At 40.2% G+C, this 15,817-nt stretch overlaps 1 protein-coding gene across 1 annotated transcript in view; it reads left to right on the top strand.

The window, feature by feature from the left end:
- The window catches only part of LOC126992126 (corticotropin-releasing factor receptor 1-like), a 206,399-nt gene that overhangs the window by 189,496 nt on the left and 1,086 nt on the right, over positions 1-15,817 (top strand). The window contains exons 9-11 of the mRNA XM_050850790.1: positions 12,407-12,492; positions 13,042-13,177; positions 15,050-15,817. The exon at positions 15,050-15,817 is cut by the window's right edge and continues 1,086 nt beyond it. Of these exons, the coding sequence (XP_050706747.1) occupies positions 12,407-12,492; positions 13,042-13,177; positions 15,050-15,289 (462 nt within the window). The 3' untranslated portion in view covers positions 15,290-15,817. The remainder of the gene's footprint in view (positions 1-12,406; positions 12,493-13,041; positions 13,178-15,049) is intronic.

Here is a 15,817-nt window from a genome sequence, read left to right as displayed (position 1 = left end):
TCTCTCTCTCTCTCTCTCTCTCTCTCTCTCTCTCTCTCTGATTAGTGACAAAGAGATGTAGGAATGGAGAGAAGAGAGGGGGAGGGAGAGAGAAAAGAGGAGAAAGAGGGAGGAAGGGAGAGGGAAAGATTAAGATATCTGGACGGAAATTGGAAGGGAGAGTAGAAAAAAGGGAGGGGAGAGGAAGAGAAGGAGGGAGAGAGAGATAATTGGAGGTGGAGTGAGAGGGAAGGAGTAGAGATTGAGGGGGAAGAAGAGGGAGAGGAAGGGAGAGAGAAAGGAACGCAAATTTGAAGGAATGGTAAGAGAGAGGAAGACATGGAAAAAGGAGGAAGGAAAAAAAAGGGAGAGGAGGGGAGAGATGGAGGTGGGATGAGAGGGAGGAAGGAGAGGAATAATATATCAAGGAAGGAGATATGGAGGGAAAATGGAACAACGGAGGAAAATTATGATGTTAAGGAGAGAGAGATGGAGGAAAAGAAAAAGATGGATGAGGAAGAGTTGAGATGGAAGGAAGGAGGGAAAGAGGAGAATAACATGGAGGTAAAATAAAATAAAAGTTAGTGGAGTGATAACAGCGAGAGGAAAAAAAATAAATGGAGTAGGAAGGAAAACTATATAAAGGAAGAGAGAGAGAGAGAGAGAGAGAAAACAAGGGGAAGAAAGAGACTGGAAGGTATGGGCCGAGGGTATGTAGACTTTAACAAATAGGAAAAAATAATGGAAAAAAAGGTTCATCTTGTTTGTATTCTCTAGGTAATATAGTATACGAAAGAGTTGGTAGACTAAGACTTTTAATAAGAAAACGACTATTAAATTTTACTGATTGAATAGGACTGTGATGTTTTTTTTATTTTTTTATTAAGTGTAAGGAATATTGCATCTCCTACTTTTAAGGTTATTTGGGGAGACTAACTTGGTTATTACACTGATAAGATGTATGACTTTTAATTACAAAAGGACTATTAAATTTTACTGATAGAATAGGACTGATTTTTTTTTTTATTAAGTGTAAGGAATATTGCATCTACTTTTAAGGTTATTTGGGGAGACTAACTTGATTATTACACTGATAAGATGTATGACTTTTAATAAGAAAACGACTATTAAATTTTACTGATTGAATAGGACTGTGATGTTTTTTTTTTTATTAAGTGTAAGGAATATTGCATCTCCTCCTTTAAGGTTATTTGGGGAGACTAACTTTATTATTACACTGATAAGATGTATGACTTTTAATTACAAAAGGACTATTAAATTTTACTGATTGAATAGGACTGATTTTTTTATTATTATTTTTTATTAAGTGTAAGGAATATTGCATCTCCTACTTTTAAGGTTATTTGGGGAGACTAACTTGATGATTACACTGATAAGATGTATGACTTTTAATTACAAAAGGACTATTAAATTTTACTGATAGAATAGGACTGATTTTTTTATTATTATTTTTTATTAAGTGTAAGGAATATTGCATCTCCTACTTTTAAGGTTATTTGGGGAGACTAACTTGATTTGGGTTTAATATTTCGTTCTGAAGGAGCGAGAAACGAGAACAAGAAAGTACACAATATATATGGAGTTTAAATAGTGGCATTTTATAAGACATTTCGTCGCCGGAGAACACCTATTTGACAAGGCTTTCATAGGAGTTGTAGGCATTTCCAGTAGTTTTATGACCCTGGTGGTAGTATGACCCTTCCTCTGTACCGTGAACCTGAAGGAACACTCATTAGAACCCGACTGACCCCCTCTTTGACCTTTAGAAATAGCTGATGTGAGGAGCGAGTGTCTTATCATACCGACCATAGTGTCTCTTTCATCGTTTTCAATTAACTCGAGTCGCTTTTTGAGCCACGCAGAAGATTCATCATGAAGGTAATTTCCCGTGAGTTCGTTATTTTTCTGAGCTACATTTTACCTCGGCCATAACATGAATTACCGTCACCCAAAACAAATCCAGCATTTAGAAGGATTAAAGATCATCACCTCATTGTGCACACCTTTTTTTTTTTTCCTGTGGGACTTTATAACTTCGCCCATAGTAGCAATTTCCGTCACTTAAAACAAGGCCAACATTTAGAAGGATTAAAGATCATCACCTCAATGTGTACACCCTTTTTTTTTCCTGTGGGACTTTATAACTTCGCCCATAGTAGCAATTTCCGTCACCCAAAACAAGTCCAGCATTTAGAAGGATTAAAGATCATCACCTCATTGTGTATACCTTTTTTTTTTCCTGTGGGACTTTTTAACTTCGCCCATAGCAGCAACTTCCATCACTTAAAACAAGTCCAGCATTTAGAAGGATTAAAGATCATCACCCATTTTTTGTATATCTATTTTTTTCCTGTGGTATTTTTTAGCTTCGCCCATAACTGCAATTTCCGTCACCCAAAAACAAGTCCAGCAATTAGATAGATTAAAATACACGACTTTCTCCTTTTTTTTATTTCGTCCGTATAGTTAATCTTCATCACGCTATCAAAACACAATTAGAAGGATTAAAACACACTCCTACTTCCTGACACCCCTTTTTTGCTGCGTTACTTTTCATCGCGACCGTCACGTTAATCTTCATCACCAAAACAAAGCACATGATTAGGAACGATTCAAAATATCACCTTTTGCTAACGCCCCTTTTTTCAACCCATAGTATCCGAGGGAACGAGACGTGTGCTCCATCGGGTGTTTGTTGACGAGGCGGGGCGGCCTTTGTCACGGCTTTTAAAACTAGAGGCTGATTGTGTTTATGGCAAAGGAGACGAAAAAATAAGTGTAAGGTAAAACTGCCCTTAAAATGCTCCTGCTGCCAATGTAATAAACACAGCGGGAGTACAAAGGGAAGGTTGATTCTCTATGTGACAAAGGAAACAAATCAGTGAGCAAAATACGTGTCGTAATGAGAGAATGAAGATACAGGTCAACTCTTGCATTAGGAAGCTGGACAACAGAGATGGGAATGGTATGTATTTAAGACCAGTATATCACCCATGAATTCAGACGTGTTTTCAGGGTACTATTCGCATAAAAGGGATGAAATAAGAAAGATACAGGTCAACGCTTGCATTTGGAGGCTGGATAACACAGAGATGAGAGATTTAACAACAGTATATCATCAAAAAGTCAGGTGCTCTCAGGTTAGTGTTCGTGCGACTGTATGAAATGGATGAAAGAATGAAGATACTGGCTAACTCTTGCATAGGGAAGCTGGATACAACAGGGATGAGATGAATATAACAACAGTAAATCACCCATGAATTCAGGCGTGTTCTTAGTGTTAGTGTTAAAATACGTTATATTTCCGCCTCATATCACAAAAAACAAGAGAAAATAATATATGTTGAGGATAAAAGTCGGGGGTACAAAGTCATGTCTCCTCGTCCGTGCTCCTGCCTCGGTAAGTGTCTCGTTTTCTGTTGACGGTGCGGCGCCGAGGCAAACAAGAGGCCAGTTCCGCAGGGGCTACTACGGTATATGCCTCCCTTGACGCTGAGGTCGGCTATAGCTCAAATATTTAAGGCCAGATGGCGACAGAGAGAATTGATATGGAAGTCAGGGAGGAAGACGGCAAAGGAAGGAATGGAGGAACAGAGGAAAGAGGAATAAAGAGATGAAATAGAGGGAACAGAGCATAAGTGATGACAGAGCCTGACGGGAATTAAGGAAAACGAGAGGGCAAGAAGGAGGGGGAAGTAGGTAGAGGAAAAGAGCATTCACCAGGGGGAAGAGGAAGAGGAAGATGAAGAGAATGGGGACGTTGATGGAAGGGAAGAGAATAAAGTGATGGAGGAGAAGAGAAGAGAACAAGGCATTGGGAACAGGGGAGAGTGACATTTTTTTCTGCCTCTACTTCTTCCTTCTTCCCAAACCCTAAAATCCCTCGGGGGTTACAACGAGGGAAATGAGGAAGGAGAACATGGAAGTAGGAAGGTCTGTCTACTGGGGAAGGAAGGAAGAGATTCAATCATTTCCCTATTCTTTCGTTTCTCATCACCTCCACCTTCTAATTCTTCCCTCCTTGAACACTTGGAGGAAATAAGAAACGGGTAAAAATTATAAGATATGGATATGAAGTTTTCTATTCATTTTCCTTCTCTTCACCTCCGTTTTCACATTTTCCCTTTCTTTAATACTTGAAGGAAAGAAAAAACGGGTAAAAATTATAAGATATGGATATGAAGTTTTCTATTCATTTTCCTTCTCTTCACCTCCGTTTTCACATTTTCCCTTTCTTTAATACTTGAAGGAAAGAAAAAACGGGTAAAAATTATAAGATATGGATATGAAGTTTTCTATTCATTTTCCTTCTCTTCACCTCCATTTTCACATTTTCCCTTTCTTTAACACTTGAAGGAAAGAAAAAACGGGTAAAAACTATAAGATGTGGATACGAGGTTTTTCATGAACTATTTATCTATCAATATATTTTCATTTTCCATTCATTTTCTTTTTCTTCACCTCCATTTTCACATTTTCCCTTTCTTTAACACTTGAAGGAAAGAAGAAACGGGTAAAAAATTATACGATATGGCTATAAGGATTCCATTAACTTTTTATCCATCAATATATTTTCATTTTCCATTCATTTCATTTCTCTTCACCTCTACTTTCACATTTTCCCTTATTTTAACACTTGAATGAAAGAAGAAACTTGTAAAAAATTATACGATATGGCTGTGAGGTTTTCCATTCACTATTCATCTATTAATATATATCAGAGGCAACTTCAGTGTCACCTAACTGTAACTGTCACCAAGAGAGTTCAGTAATTTCCTTTTATTAGTTTTGCACCTGAATTTCCTACTCTCTCTTTCTGTTATTTTTCTTGTACACTTCTCCTCCCGAAATTGACCTCTCTTTCGGCCACTCCTCTGTACTCTTTTTAGGAGCAGTGAGTAGCGGGCTTTTTTTTTCATTAATGTTTCCTTTTTTTATACCCTTGAACTGTCGCCTGTGCAGAAACAAAACCCAACCATCAATGTGTGTGTTTTTTTTTACATTTTTTTTACGGTAAAGGAAACAGCTCAAGGCCAAAATAGACAAAGACAAGGCAAGAAAGTGTGAAGAGCCTTGGTGACATCACACACTCCTGCCTCACACCCACACAAAAGCTCTCCCTCGCCCCTCGTTCAGTTTCACACAGGTACTCGTATCCTTGTACAGGCGGCCATCTTCATCTTCATCTTCACTATCTACCTTTCGCCTCCCTCTTTCCCTTCACTCCTTACCTTCTTCCCCATTTACCCCTCCCTATTCCCACTCCCCTCTCCGTCATCTTCACTTTTACTCCTTCCCCATCTCACCATTGCCTCTCCCCTTTCCTTTCCCCTTTCCCTTCATCTTTATCATCTATCCCTCCCCTATCTTATCAATCCCTTTCCCCTCCTGTTTCCTTTCCCTCTTCACCTCCTTCGCTATCTACCCCTCACTTCTTACCATTCCCTTAACACTTCACTTTCCTTTCCCTCCTCACCTTCACTATCTATCCGTCCTCTATTTTCCCATTCTCTCTCCCCTCCACTTTCCTTCCCGCCTCCTCACCTCCATCATATACTCCTCCCCTATCTCTCCATTCCCTCTCCCACCCACTTTCCTCCCCTCCTCACCTTTTACCTCCAACCCTCGTGAGGCCAAGGAGCGCGCGGCCTCATACATAACACAAATGACCCCCTTTTCACCTGCTTTCACCCCCGTCCCCTGACACCTGAGTTCACCTGAGGATTAGAGGGAGAGGGATGTGAGGTGAGGTGGGTGAAACAGGTGGGCAGGAAGCGACAAGGGAGTTGATGGAGGAAGTAGAAATGGATGTTAGGTAGAATGGAATTGAATGGCAGGTGGACAGGATGTGATGAAGGATTTGATAGATACAACTCTTGCAATGGGGAACTGGACAAAAGATGGATGGGATGGATTTAAAGACAATAACCCATGAATTTAGGCGTGTTCTCAGGGGAAAAAAAATATTAAGATGATTTTAGGCAAATAAGAAAGTAAAATAAAGATAGCAGAGTATGACGTAATATGAATAAATAAGTAGATGTTTTAAGCAGAAAGAAATTAAAATAAAACTACGAAAAGAGAGACAAAACTGGCAGAAATTAAATAAGCAAAAGATACTGAAATTTAAAAGATAAAACAAGAAGAGATAAAATTGAAAAAGAGAAAGGGAGAATTAAAGAGCATGGGACCAAATGGAAACTAAGAAAAAGAAAGAGGAAAGAGGAAAAGGAAGAGGAGAATAACGAAGATGAGACAGAAAGAAGATTAGATGTAAGAAGGAAAAGGATTAGAAGTATATTAGGACATACCAGGAAAAATATGAAGAGTTATGTTTGGGTAAGCCATGAAAAGATAGATATATAGACAGACAGATAGATAGAAAGAGAGAGATAGTGAGACAGAGAGAGAGAGAGAGAGAGAGAGAGAGAGAGAGAGAGAGAGAGAGAGAGAGAGAGAGAGAGAGAGAGAGAGAGAGAGAGAGAGAGAGAGAGAGAGAGAGAGAGAGAGAGGATCAGGAACAATAAAAAAGAACAAAAAGAAGACAAACGATGGTAGGTAGCCACATAACCAACCACACACACACACACACACACACACACGGCCATCGCCCATCACCTTTAGACGGGCATGTAACCTCTCCGGGATAACATGACAGCTAATTGCCATGAAATCAGGTGTCCGCCAGGTGCCTCGTTATAGCGGCGGAGACAAGAAGGTAAAATGGTGAGCCGTTGCACGCAGGACTAACGAAGATGGCTGTTCGTTAAGTGGTCTAGGAGAGCCCGCCGGACCGGAAAAGACCCACACGATGCGAAAAATAAGTCTCTATTGGACCCGCCATTGCCGAGAGAGCGGAGGAGGGAGACCGTAAACAACAAAAAAAAGCGATAACAATAACTACAATACCACCTACAACAATAACAATGATAATAATAATGATAATAATAATGGTGCTTTTTTTATTCTTGTTTTTTTTGCTGTTGTTGATGATGATGATGTGTAGGAGGGTTTAAGTAAGGTGTGTGTGTGTGTGTAGTAGTAGTAGTAGTAGTAGTAATAATAGTAGTAGTAATAATAGTAGTAGTAGTAGTAGTAGTAGTAGTAGTAGTAGTAGTAATAGTAGTAGTAGTAGTAGTAGTAGTAGTAGTAGTAGTAGTAGTAGTAGTAGTAGTAATAGTAGTAGTAATAATAGTAGTAGTAGTAGTAGTAGTAGTAGTAGTAGTAGTAGTAATAATAGTAGTAGTAATAATAGTAGTAGTAGTAGTAGTAGTAGTAGAAGTAGTAGTAGTAGTAGTAGTAGTAGTAGTAGTAGTAGTAGTAGTAGTAGTAGTAGTAGTAATAATAGTAGTAGTAGTAGTAGTAGTAGTAGTAGTAGTAGTAGTAGTAGTAGTAGTAGTAGTAGTAGTAGTAGTAGTAGTAGTAGGAGCAGGGGCGGCATAGCTAATAATCAATGGCTCACAACCCTTTTTTTCATTCCCCGCCTGACGAACCGGAATTTGATAACCTCTCCACGTGTCGCCGCTTCAATGAGTCTTTTATCGCCCACATTGCGTTACACAGTTGTCAGGCCGCCGCGTTATTTCATTACTCCCACGGCTGCTACGACGCGAATTGGGCGGATAGCAAAACAAAACAGTATTCGTATTTTTTTCCTTCAACTCGTGCGGCGAAATATATCATACGTGTACCCAAATCATTTTCTCTCCCTTCCTCTTCATTTCCCTTCCTCACGTTCAGAGAGTTGTTTTACCATTCATCTCCCCTTCATTCTCCTTCCCCTCCATCTTCGCAGTCTACCTCTTCCTTAGCTTACCTTTTCTTCTTACCTTTTCTTTCCTTTACTTCCTCACGTGGATATGAAACAGGCGTGACTTCCGAGTTAATGTTACTGGAATATCACATTAGTGTCCTTTGTTCAACAGTTTCATGTCTACAGTAATGAAAATTTGAACACCTGACAAAACCGAGCATATATTTTTCTTCTTACCTTTTCTTTCCTTTACTTCCTCACCTTCACAACCTTAACTTCTGTGTGAATACGTGGATATGAAACAGGTGTGACTTCCGAGTTAATGTTACTGGAATATCACATTACTGTCCTTTGTTCAACAGTTTCATGTCTATAGTAATGAAAATTTGAACACCTGACAAAACCGAGCATATATTTTTCCTTGATTCAGAAGGTATATCGTTCTTAACTTCTGTGTGAATACGTGGATATGAAACAGGCGTGGCTTCCGAGTTAATGTTACTGGAATATCAAATTACTGTCCTTTGTTCAACAGTTTCATGTCTACAGTAATGACATTTTGAACACCTGACGAAACAGATCATCCATTATTTTCATTAACTCAGAAGGTATGTTATCCTTGAGTTGCTGTGTGAATATGTGAATATGTAACATGTTTGACTTCAGCGTTTATGTTACTGAAAATTACGCTACTGTCTCTCTTCACCAGTGCCATGTTTACTGTGACACAACTTGGACACCTTACAAAACAAAGCATCAATTTTCCATTAATTCAGAAGGCTGAGTTGCTGGGTGAATACGTGATTACAAAACACTTAGGAGTTTATGTTACCGCGATATCACGTTCCTGTCTCTGTTTATGAGTCCATGTTTACAACTTGGACACCTGACAAAACAAAGCATCAATTTTCCATTAATTCAGAAGGTTGAGTTGCTGGGTGAATACGTGAATACAAAACACTTAGGAGTTTATGTTACCGCGATATCACGTTCCTGTCTCTGTTTATGAGTCCATGTTTACCGTGACACAACTTGGGCACCTGACAAAACAAAGCATCTATTTTCCCATTAATCCAGAAGGTATACCAGGTGGTGACGTGTGTGATTACGTGAATATGAATCATGAATGACTTCTGAGTTTATGTTACTGAAATATCTCGTTGCTGTCCTTGTTCATCAGTTCCATGTTTACTGTAATGAAAATTTGAACATCTGACGAAACAGAACACCTATTTTTCCCTTAATCCAGAAGGTATATCAGGTGGTGAGTTATGTGAATACGTGAATTTTGAATCATGAATGACTTGGAGATTTGTCACTGCGATGTCATTTAAATTTATCTGTTTATTAGTTCCATGTCTACAGTAATGAAATTTTGAACACCTGACAAAACAAACCATCTATTTTTCCATTAATCCAGAAGGTATGTCAGGTGGTGAGTTATGTGAATACGTGAATTTTGAATCATGAATGACTTGGAGATTTGTCACTGCAATATCATTTTACTTTCTCTGTTTATTAGTTCGATGTCTACAGCAACGCAAATTTGAACCCATGACATAACAGAGCATACATTTTTCCATTAATCCATAAGGTATATCATGGCTTGACTTCCACGTTTTTGTCATTGCAATATCGCTTTACTTTCTCTGTTTATTAGTACCATGTCTACAGCAACGCAAATCTGAACCCATGACATAACAGAGCATCTTTTTTTCCATTAATCCAGAGGGTATATCACGGTTAATTTGCTGGGTGAATACGTGAATGTGAAACAGGCTTGACCTCAGAGCTTGTGTCAGGTTATATCAGGCGGGTGTCAGCAGGGGCCCCAAGTGTGACAGGGAGAGAAACAAAACATGACCCACGTTTTCCCCCACTTCGATGACTGTGGCAAAATATTAATGTCGGTTTCTGTGTGGATGTGAATTGTGATTAACCTCGGAGCTTGCCCTGCGTCTAATTAGTTCAGGGAATGCATTAACACCAGGTGGAGAGTAACGGCATAAAAGGTGATTCGTATTTTGCTTTAATATGTTGAAATGATGAGTTTTAAGCTAGAGTCAACATCCAACTGTTAACTCATTACGCGCTGGTTTTGTCACCCCCAATACCATTTTTTTTATTATTTCCTTAACTGTCACTTTTATTTGTCGTATCCATGTCTGCTTATATAGGCAGGGGAGTCTGTTTGGGTCTATATATATTTTGTTTTCCCTTGATCCCCTTTTATGGATCTCAGTAGTAATAGTAGTAGTAGTAGTAGTAGTAGTAGTAGTAGTAGTAGCAGTAGTAGTGGTGGTGGTAGAATTTGTAGTAGTAGTAGTAGTAGTAGTAGTAGTAGTAGACATGAAAACACGAGAAACAGTACAGCGAAGAAATACAAATTGCAAAAGAGACTCGACGATGGGAACTCAACATGAAACCACAGCAAAAACATTGATGAGAAGAAAAACAACACTAAAACATAATAAAAAAAACAAGACAATTATAACAACGCAAGGAACAGTACAGTGAGGTAATACATATAACCATAGAGACTCGACAAAAGAAATTAGCCTCTACATGAAACCCCAAAAAATACGCTGAAGACAGAAAAACAACAATGAACGATAAAGAAAAAACAAGACAATTATAACACGAGGAACAGCACAGTGAAGACACATAACGCAATAGGGACTAAACAAAAGGAATTAGCCCCTACATGAAACAAACAAACAAAAAAAAAAAAATAACGATAAAAAATAAAGGAAAAACAAGACAATTATAACTCGAGGAACAATTCAGCGAAGCGACACAAAACGCCATAGGGATTTAACGAAGGGGACTCAGCATGATACCACAGGAGAAAAATTGAAGAAAAGAGAAAAAACAATACTAAAAAAAGATGAAAACAAAACTCTCAAATATAACAACACTAACAACAGTACATTGAGGGATAGACTAAACAAAGGGGTCTCTTAGTACAACAGTCAAAACGGTAGAGAAGAAAAAGCATTACTAAAAGATGAAGAAACACAAGACCCACATATATAAAAATTCCAGCAACAGTACAGTGAGGGGATACGAGCCGCAATGAGGACTTGACAAAGGGATCTCTTCGCACAAAAGCCAAAACGTTAGAGAAGAAAAAGCATTACTAAAAGATAAAGAAAATCAAGACCCACTTCTATAACCCCGCGAGGAGCAGTACAGTGAGGGGATAACGTACCGCAATAAGGATTTGACCAAGGGATATCTACGTACAACAGCCAAAACGTAAGATAAGAAGAAAATATACTAAAAGCCGAAGAAAATCAAGACCCACTTCTGTAACCCCGCGAGCAACAGTACAGGGAGGTCACACGCACCGCTGGGAATGGCTTTAAAGGTCATTCCAGTATTTCGTCTGATCTGATCCGCGTCGACACGAATTGTATATGCCTAATTAAGGGGATCTGAGAACACTAACACAGGATAATCTGGCTGTGTGTTAAGATAGTTTCACGCTCCGATTCCCTTGCTAATAATAGTTGTAATGATGATACTGATGATGATAATAATGATAATATAATAATGCTTCTAGATACTATTATAATGTTCTCATGGTTTCATTTCTCCCTTCCCACATAACCCTTCTTCTTTTCTCGTCTTTTTCTTCTTATATCTCTACATTATTTAATCTTCTCTTCCTTCCCTTTTTCCTTCTAGTTTACAGCATTCACCTTCTTATTCTTTTTTTTTAACTCTCTCTCTCTCTCTCTCTCTCTCTCTCTCTCTCTTTCTCATTAACAAATTCATCTCATCCAACAATATACATGACCTACTACCATTACAGAATAGTTAAACCAGACCTCACCGTAGCGTACGCGGGAGCAGATTAGCACACGTAGTAATGGGGTTAAGTTGGAGAGATGCAATTAAAACAGAGGAGAGAATCGGTTTACTGACAGCCGTGGATGTGTGGGTGAGTGATGGATGAGCTGAAAAGTGTTGGATGAGTGGAAAAGTAGTGGATGCGTGAGTGTTGGGTAAGTGGAACAGGCTTGGTGGATGAGTGGAACAGTGTGGGATGAGTGGGACAGAGCAGTGGATGAGTGGAACAGCTGTGGATGAATGGAACAAGGCAGTGGATGAGTGAAAGTGATGGATGAGAGTAACAGAGCAGTGGATGAGTGGAACAGTGAGGGATGAGGAAAACAGAGAAGTGGATGAATGGAACAGTTGTAGATAAGTGGAACAAGGCAGTGGATGAGTTGAATAGTTGTGGAGGAGTTGAACATAGTAGTGGATGAGTGGAGCAAAATAGTGAATGAGGGGATTAGAATAGTGGATGAGAAGAGCTGAGTAGTGGATGAGTGGAACATAGTAGTGGATGAGTGGAGCAAAATGGTGAATGAGGGGATTAGGATAGTGGACGAGGAGGGCAGAGTAGTGGATGAGTGGAACAGGCCTGGCAGTCATATGGTGAGCGCCAATACGTTAGACGCCCCCCAGAAAAGTTTAGCTAAATAAATGGACAGTGAAATTAGGTTATGATTGGCGGTGTTATAAAATTACGGATGTCAAATAAAGACGAGGTATGTTCTAAGGTCATTCCATATGCACATAACATATTGCCTTCACTTCTTTGACTTTCTTGCTGACCTTTGACCTCTTGTTGACCTTTTGCAGATCAACCTCATGTTTCTAGTCAACATCATCAGAATCCTGGTCACCAAACTAAGAGCGAGCGATGCCGTGGAGACGACCCAAGTCAGGTGAGATAGATAGATAGATAGATAGATAGACAGATAGAGATAGATAGATAGAGAGAGAGAGAGAGAGAGAGAGAGAGAGAGAGAGAGAGAGAGAGAGAGAGAGAGAGAGAGAGAGATTTTTATTTGTGAATTGCATGACGGAGCAATCAATAACCTGCCTACATAACTTTCTGTGTGTGTGTGTGTGTGTGTGTGTGTGTGTGTGTGTTACCGCTTTGAGATACGTATAGTTTTAGGAATTTCTCATGTTTTAAATAACTCGCTTTATAATTTTATTGTTTTATTAATGGACGGCAATATTAAATCATGACTGCTATATATTACTTGGTTGTATTTTGTTGTATAAAAAAAAAAACTATCTTTCCCTCTGTTTATCTGTCTATCTAATTATTAAGCAAACTTTATATCTAGCTATGTCTATAATTTAACCAATGTAGCTGTCTATCTTTAATTATCGTTCTATTTATATATCCTTATCTTTCTCTCTATGCCAATCTATCCATCTCTCTATCTCTCTGCTAACCCCTGCCTCCCTCCCGTCCCCCTCAGGAAGGCGATCAAGGCCACCGTGGTACTGTTCCCCCTCCTGGGCATCACCAACCTCCTCTTTGCCGTCAACCCCGGGGACAGAGGCAGGCTGGAGGGCGCCTACATGCTCACCAACGCCATCCTGCAGTCGTCACAGGTACACAGAGGGTTGCAATTTATCTCCCTTCACTATAAAATAAAGTTCCCATATAAGTTCAGCAAGTACGTTTTTCTGTCCACGGAGCCTGAAGTAACGTTTTAGTTATCGTAAATACCCAATGGTTCTCTAGGGCTCACTTAGACGTCAATACATGAAGTAATTGTAAAAATGGCATCATTCTCGTTGTTTTTCGTCTTCGTAAACGAGGTAAAAAAAATAACAGATAAAAACCCTTCTCATTACAAGCGTCCATCCACGAAGGCATCGCAGTCTTAAGCAACATTTTTTTATAACATTTTCTCAACAACGGTTTAATTTATTCCATTGCGGTATAACTGAAACAGGTCCCAGAGAAACATAGGTAATTTACGAGAAATGAAAGATCACCTCAGGCTCCTTGGGCAGAATGACGAACTAGCTGGCAACATCTGGTAACTAGACTCTGAAAACATCCCCTTATCTCCTTTCTTTCCTCTACGATGTGCAGCAGCAACACCAAACGTTTCTATGCACATTTAAACCTGCATTACATTTGGGCAAACTTTTACATACTCTTTCCCAACCTAACATCGCACATAAGCCACGTATTCCTCCTTTGTTGTCCGTGTTCTTTGTGGCAACGCGCAGCCCGTTTTCTATCACCGTCCAGTTGCCTCCATTCTCTATTTTACCATGAACTTATATATTTTTACACCTCCCAGATCTGAGTCAATCCTTCCTTTTACCACTTTCCCCTTTTACGTGCGAGTGTGTGTGTGTAAAGGGGGCGGGGTGGATTTCTCTGAACGTTCCTGGTAACTTTTCTCTCTCTCTCTCTCTCTCTCTCTCTCGTGGGTGGGTGTGCATGCATAGAAAAACAAACAAACAAACAAGCAAACACAAACAGACGGAGCTTTTGGAGAGCAAGTTATCAATCAATGCAATATATTTTTCCTTCAAGCTTTCCACCTTTTTATATTCCCTTTCCTCCTCCTCCTCCTCCTCCTCCTCCTCCTCCTCCTCCTTTCCTTTTTCAGTACTTCCATTCACATCACAATATCTCCTCATCTTTTCCTTTCCTCCTCCTCCTCTTCCATCCTCTCTTCCATGGTCTTCCTTTATCTTATATCACTCGTTTTTTCTCTATTTTATTTCTCTTTTTTCTTCTACCTCCTTAACCTCCTCCTACTTCTCCCTTCCCATATCCCATTACCATCCATTTCCCATCGCTAACACCCCCTCCCTTCCTTCCCCCCCTTCCGGCATCATTACCACGCGTCCCCTTCCATTATCCATCTTCTTCCCATCAACACCATCTCTATGATATCCTCTTCTCCCCCCTTCTTCCTCCTCCGTCCCTTCGTCTCCCCGCTAAGGTCATTTATCTGCTTCCTCTAACCCTTCCTTTCTACCTCGCGATCCATCTTACTCTCCTTCACCGCCACCGTCTCATTCTACTTCCTCTTCCTGCTGGCTATCATCAATCTATCATAATCATCAACTGCCATTTCAGTCTTTTTCTTCTTTGTTATCTACCATTATCGACTCCCCTTCTTCATCATCACCGTGTTTCTGCTTCCTCTTCCTGCTGCCTATCATCAATCTATCTTCATCAACAGCCATTTCAGTTTTTGTTTCCTTACTCTTTACCTACCATTATTGACGCCACTACACTCACTAACACCTCCTCCTCCTCCTCCTTTTCATCCCCTCCTCCTCCCCCAGGGCGTGTTCGTGTCTGTGCTGTAACGCTTCTCATCTTCATCATCAACATCATCATCCTTCTCCTCCTCTCCTTAGGGTGTGATCGTGTCTGTGCTGTAACGTTTCTCATTATCATCATCATCATCATCATCATCATCCTCCTCTTCATCCCATCCTTCTCCCCAGGGCGTGTTCGTGTCGGTGCTGTATTGCTTCATGAACACGGAGGTCCAGGAGCTGCTGAGGAAGCGGTGGCGGCAGTACAGGATGCGGCGCCTCGGCTTCCCCGCCACGCACCACCACCGCCGCAAGAGCACCAAAAGTACCATCGTCCTGGAGAACTCGTGCTCGCTCCGCCTCAGCCCGCAGCGCACGCCCTCACACCCGCGCCTCCACATCCATGGCTTTGAGACCTCGGCGGTGTGAGGGTTATCTTGAGGTCATATGCGATTTCTTTCGATAGGTTTATTTTCAAGCTCGTTTTCATTCTTTTTTGTGCTCCTCAGGTCTTCCTACTTCGTTGTATTTGGTTGTCATTTTTTTCCTTTTTACTGTACTCTCATTCTACTTCTTCCCGCATCGTGAATCATTATGTAAGTCTTCAGTTTCTTCGTCTTCACATCCGCCCTTCCACGTCCTTCAAGACCTCGGTGGTGTGAAGGTTATCTTGAGGTCTTCTGCTTTTTCTTTCTATAGGTTTATTTTCAAGTTCGTTTTCCTCCTCTCGTTTCGTGTGTGCTCCTCAGACTTCTCCAGTGTGAGGACTACAATCATCTCTTCCTTCTTCGTTTGATTTGGTTGTCTTTTCTTCCTTCTTACTGTACCCTCATCATACTTCTTTCCATATCATTTTTCATTATGTTAGTCCTCAATTTCTTCGTCCTCACATCCGCCCTTCCACATCCACAGCTTTGAGATCTCAGCGGTGTGAGAGTTGTCTTCGAGTCTTCCTTT

The sequence above is a fragment of the Eriocheir sinensis genome, unplaced genomic scaffold (assembly GCF_024679095.1).
Source record: "Eriocheir sinensis breed Jianghai 21 unplaced genomic scaffold, ASM2467909v1 Scaffold403, whole genome shotgun sequence".
NCBI classification, from domain to species: domain Eukaryota; kingdom Metazoa; phylum Arthropoda; class Malacostraca; order Decapoda; family Varunidae; genus Eriocheir; species Eriocheir sinensis.
Note: the sequence above shows the minus strand (reverse complement) of the source record. Positions and strands in the feature narration are given on the sequence as shown.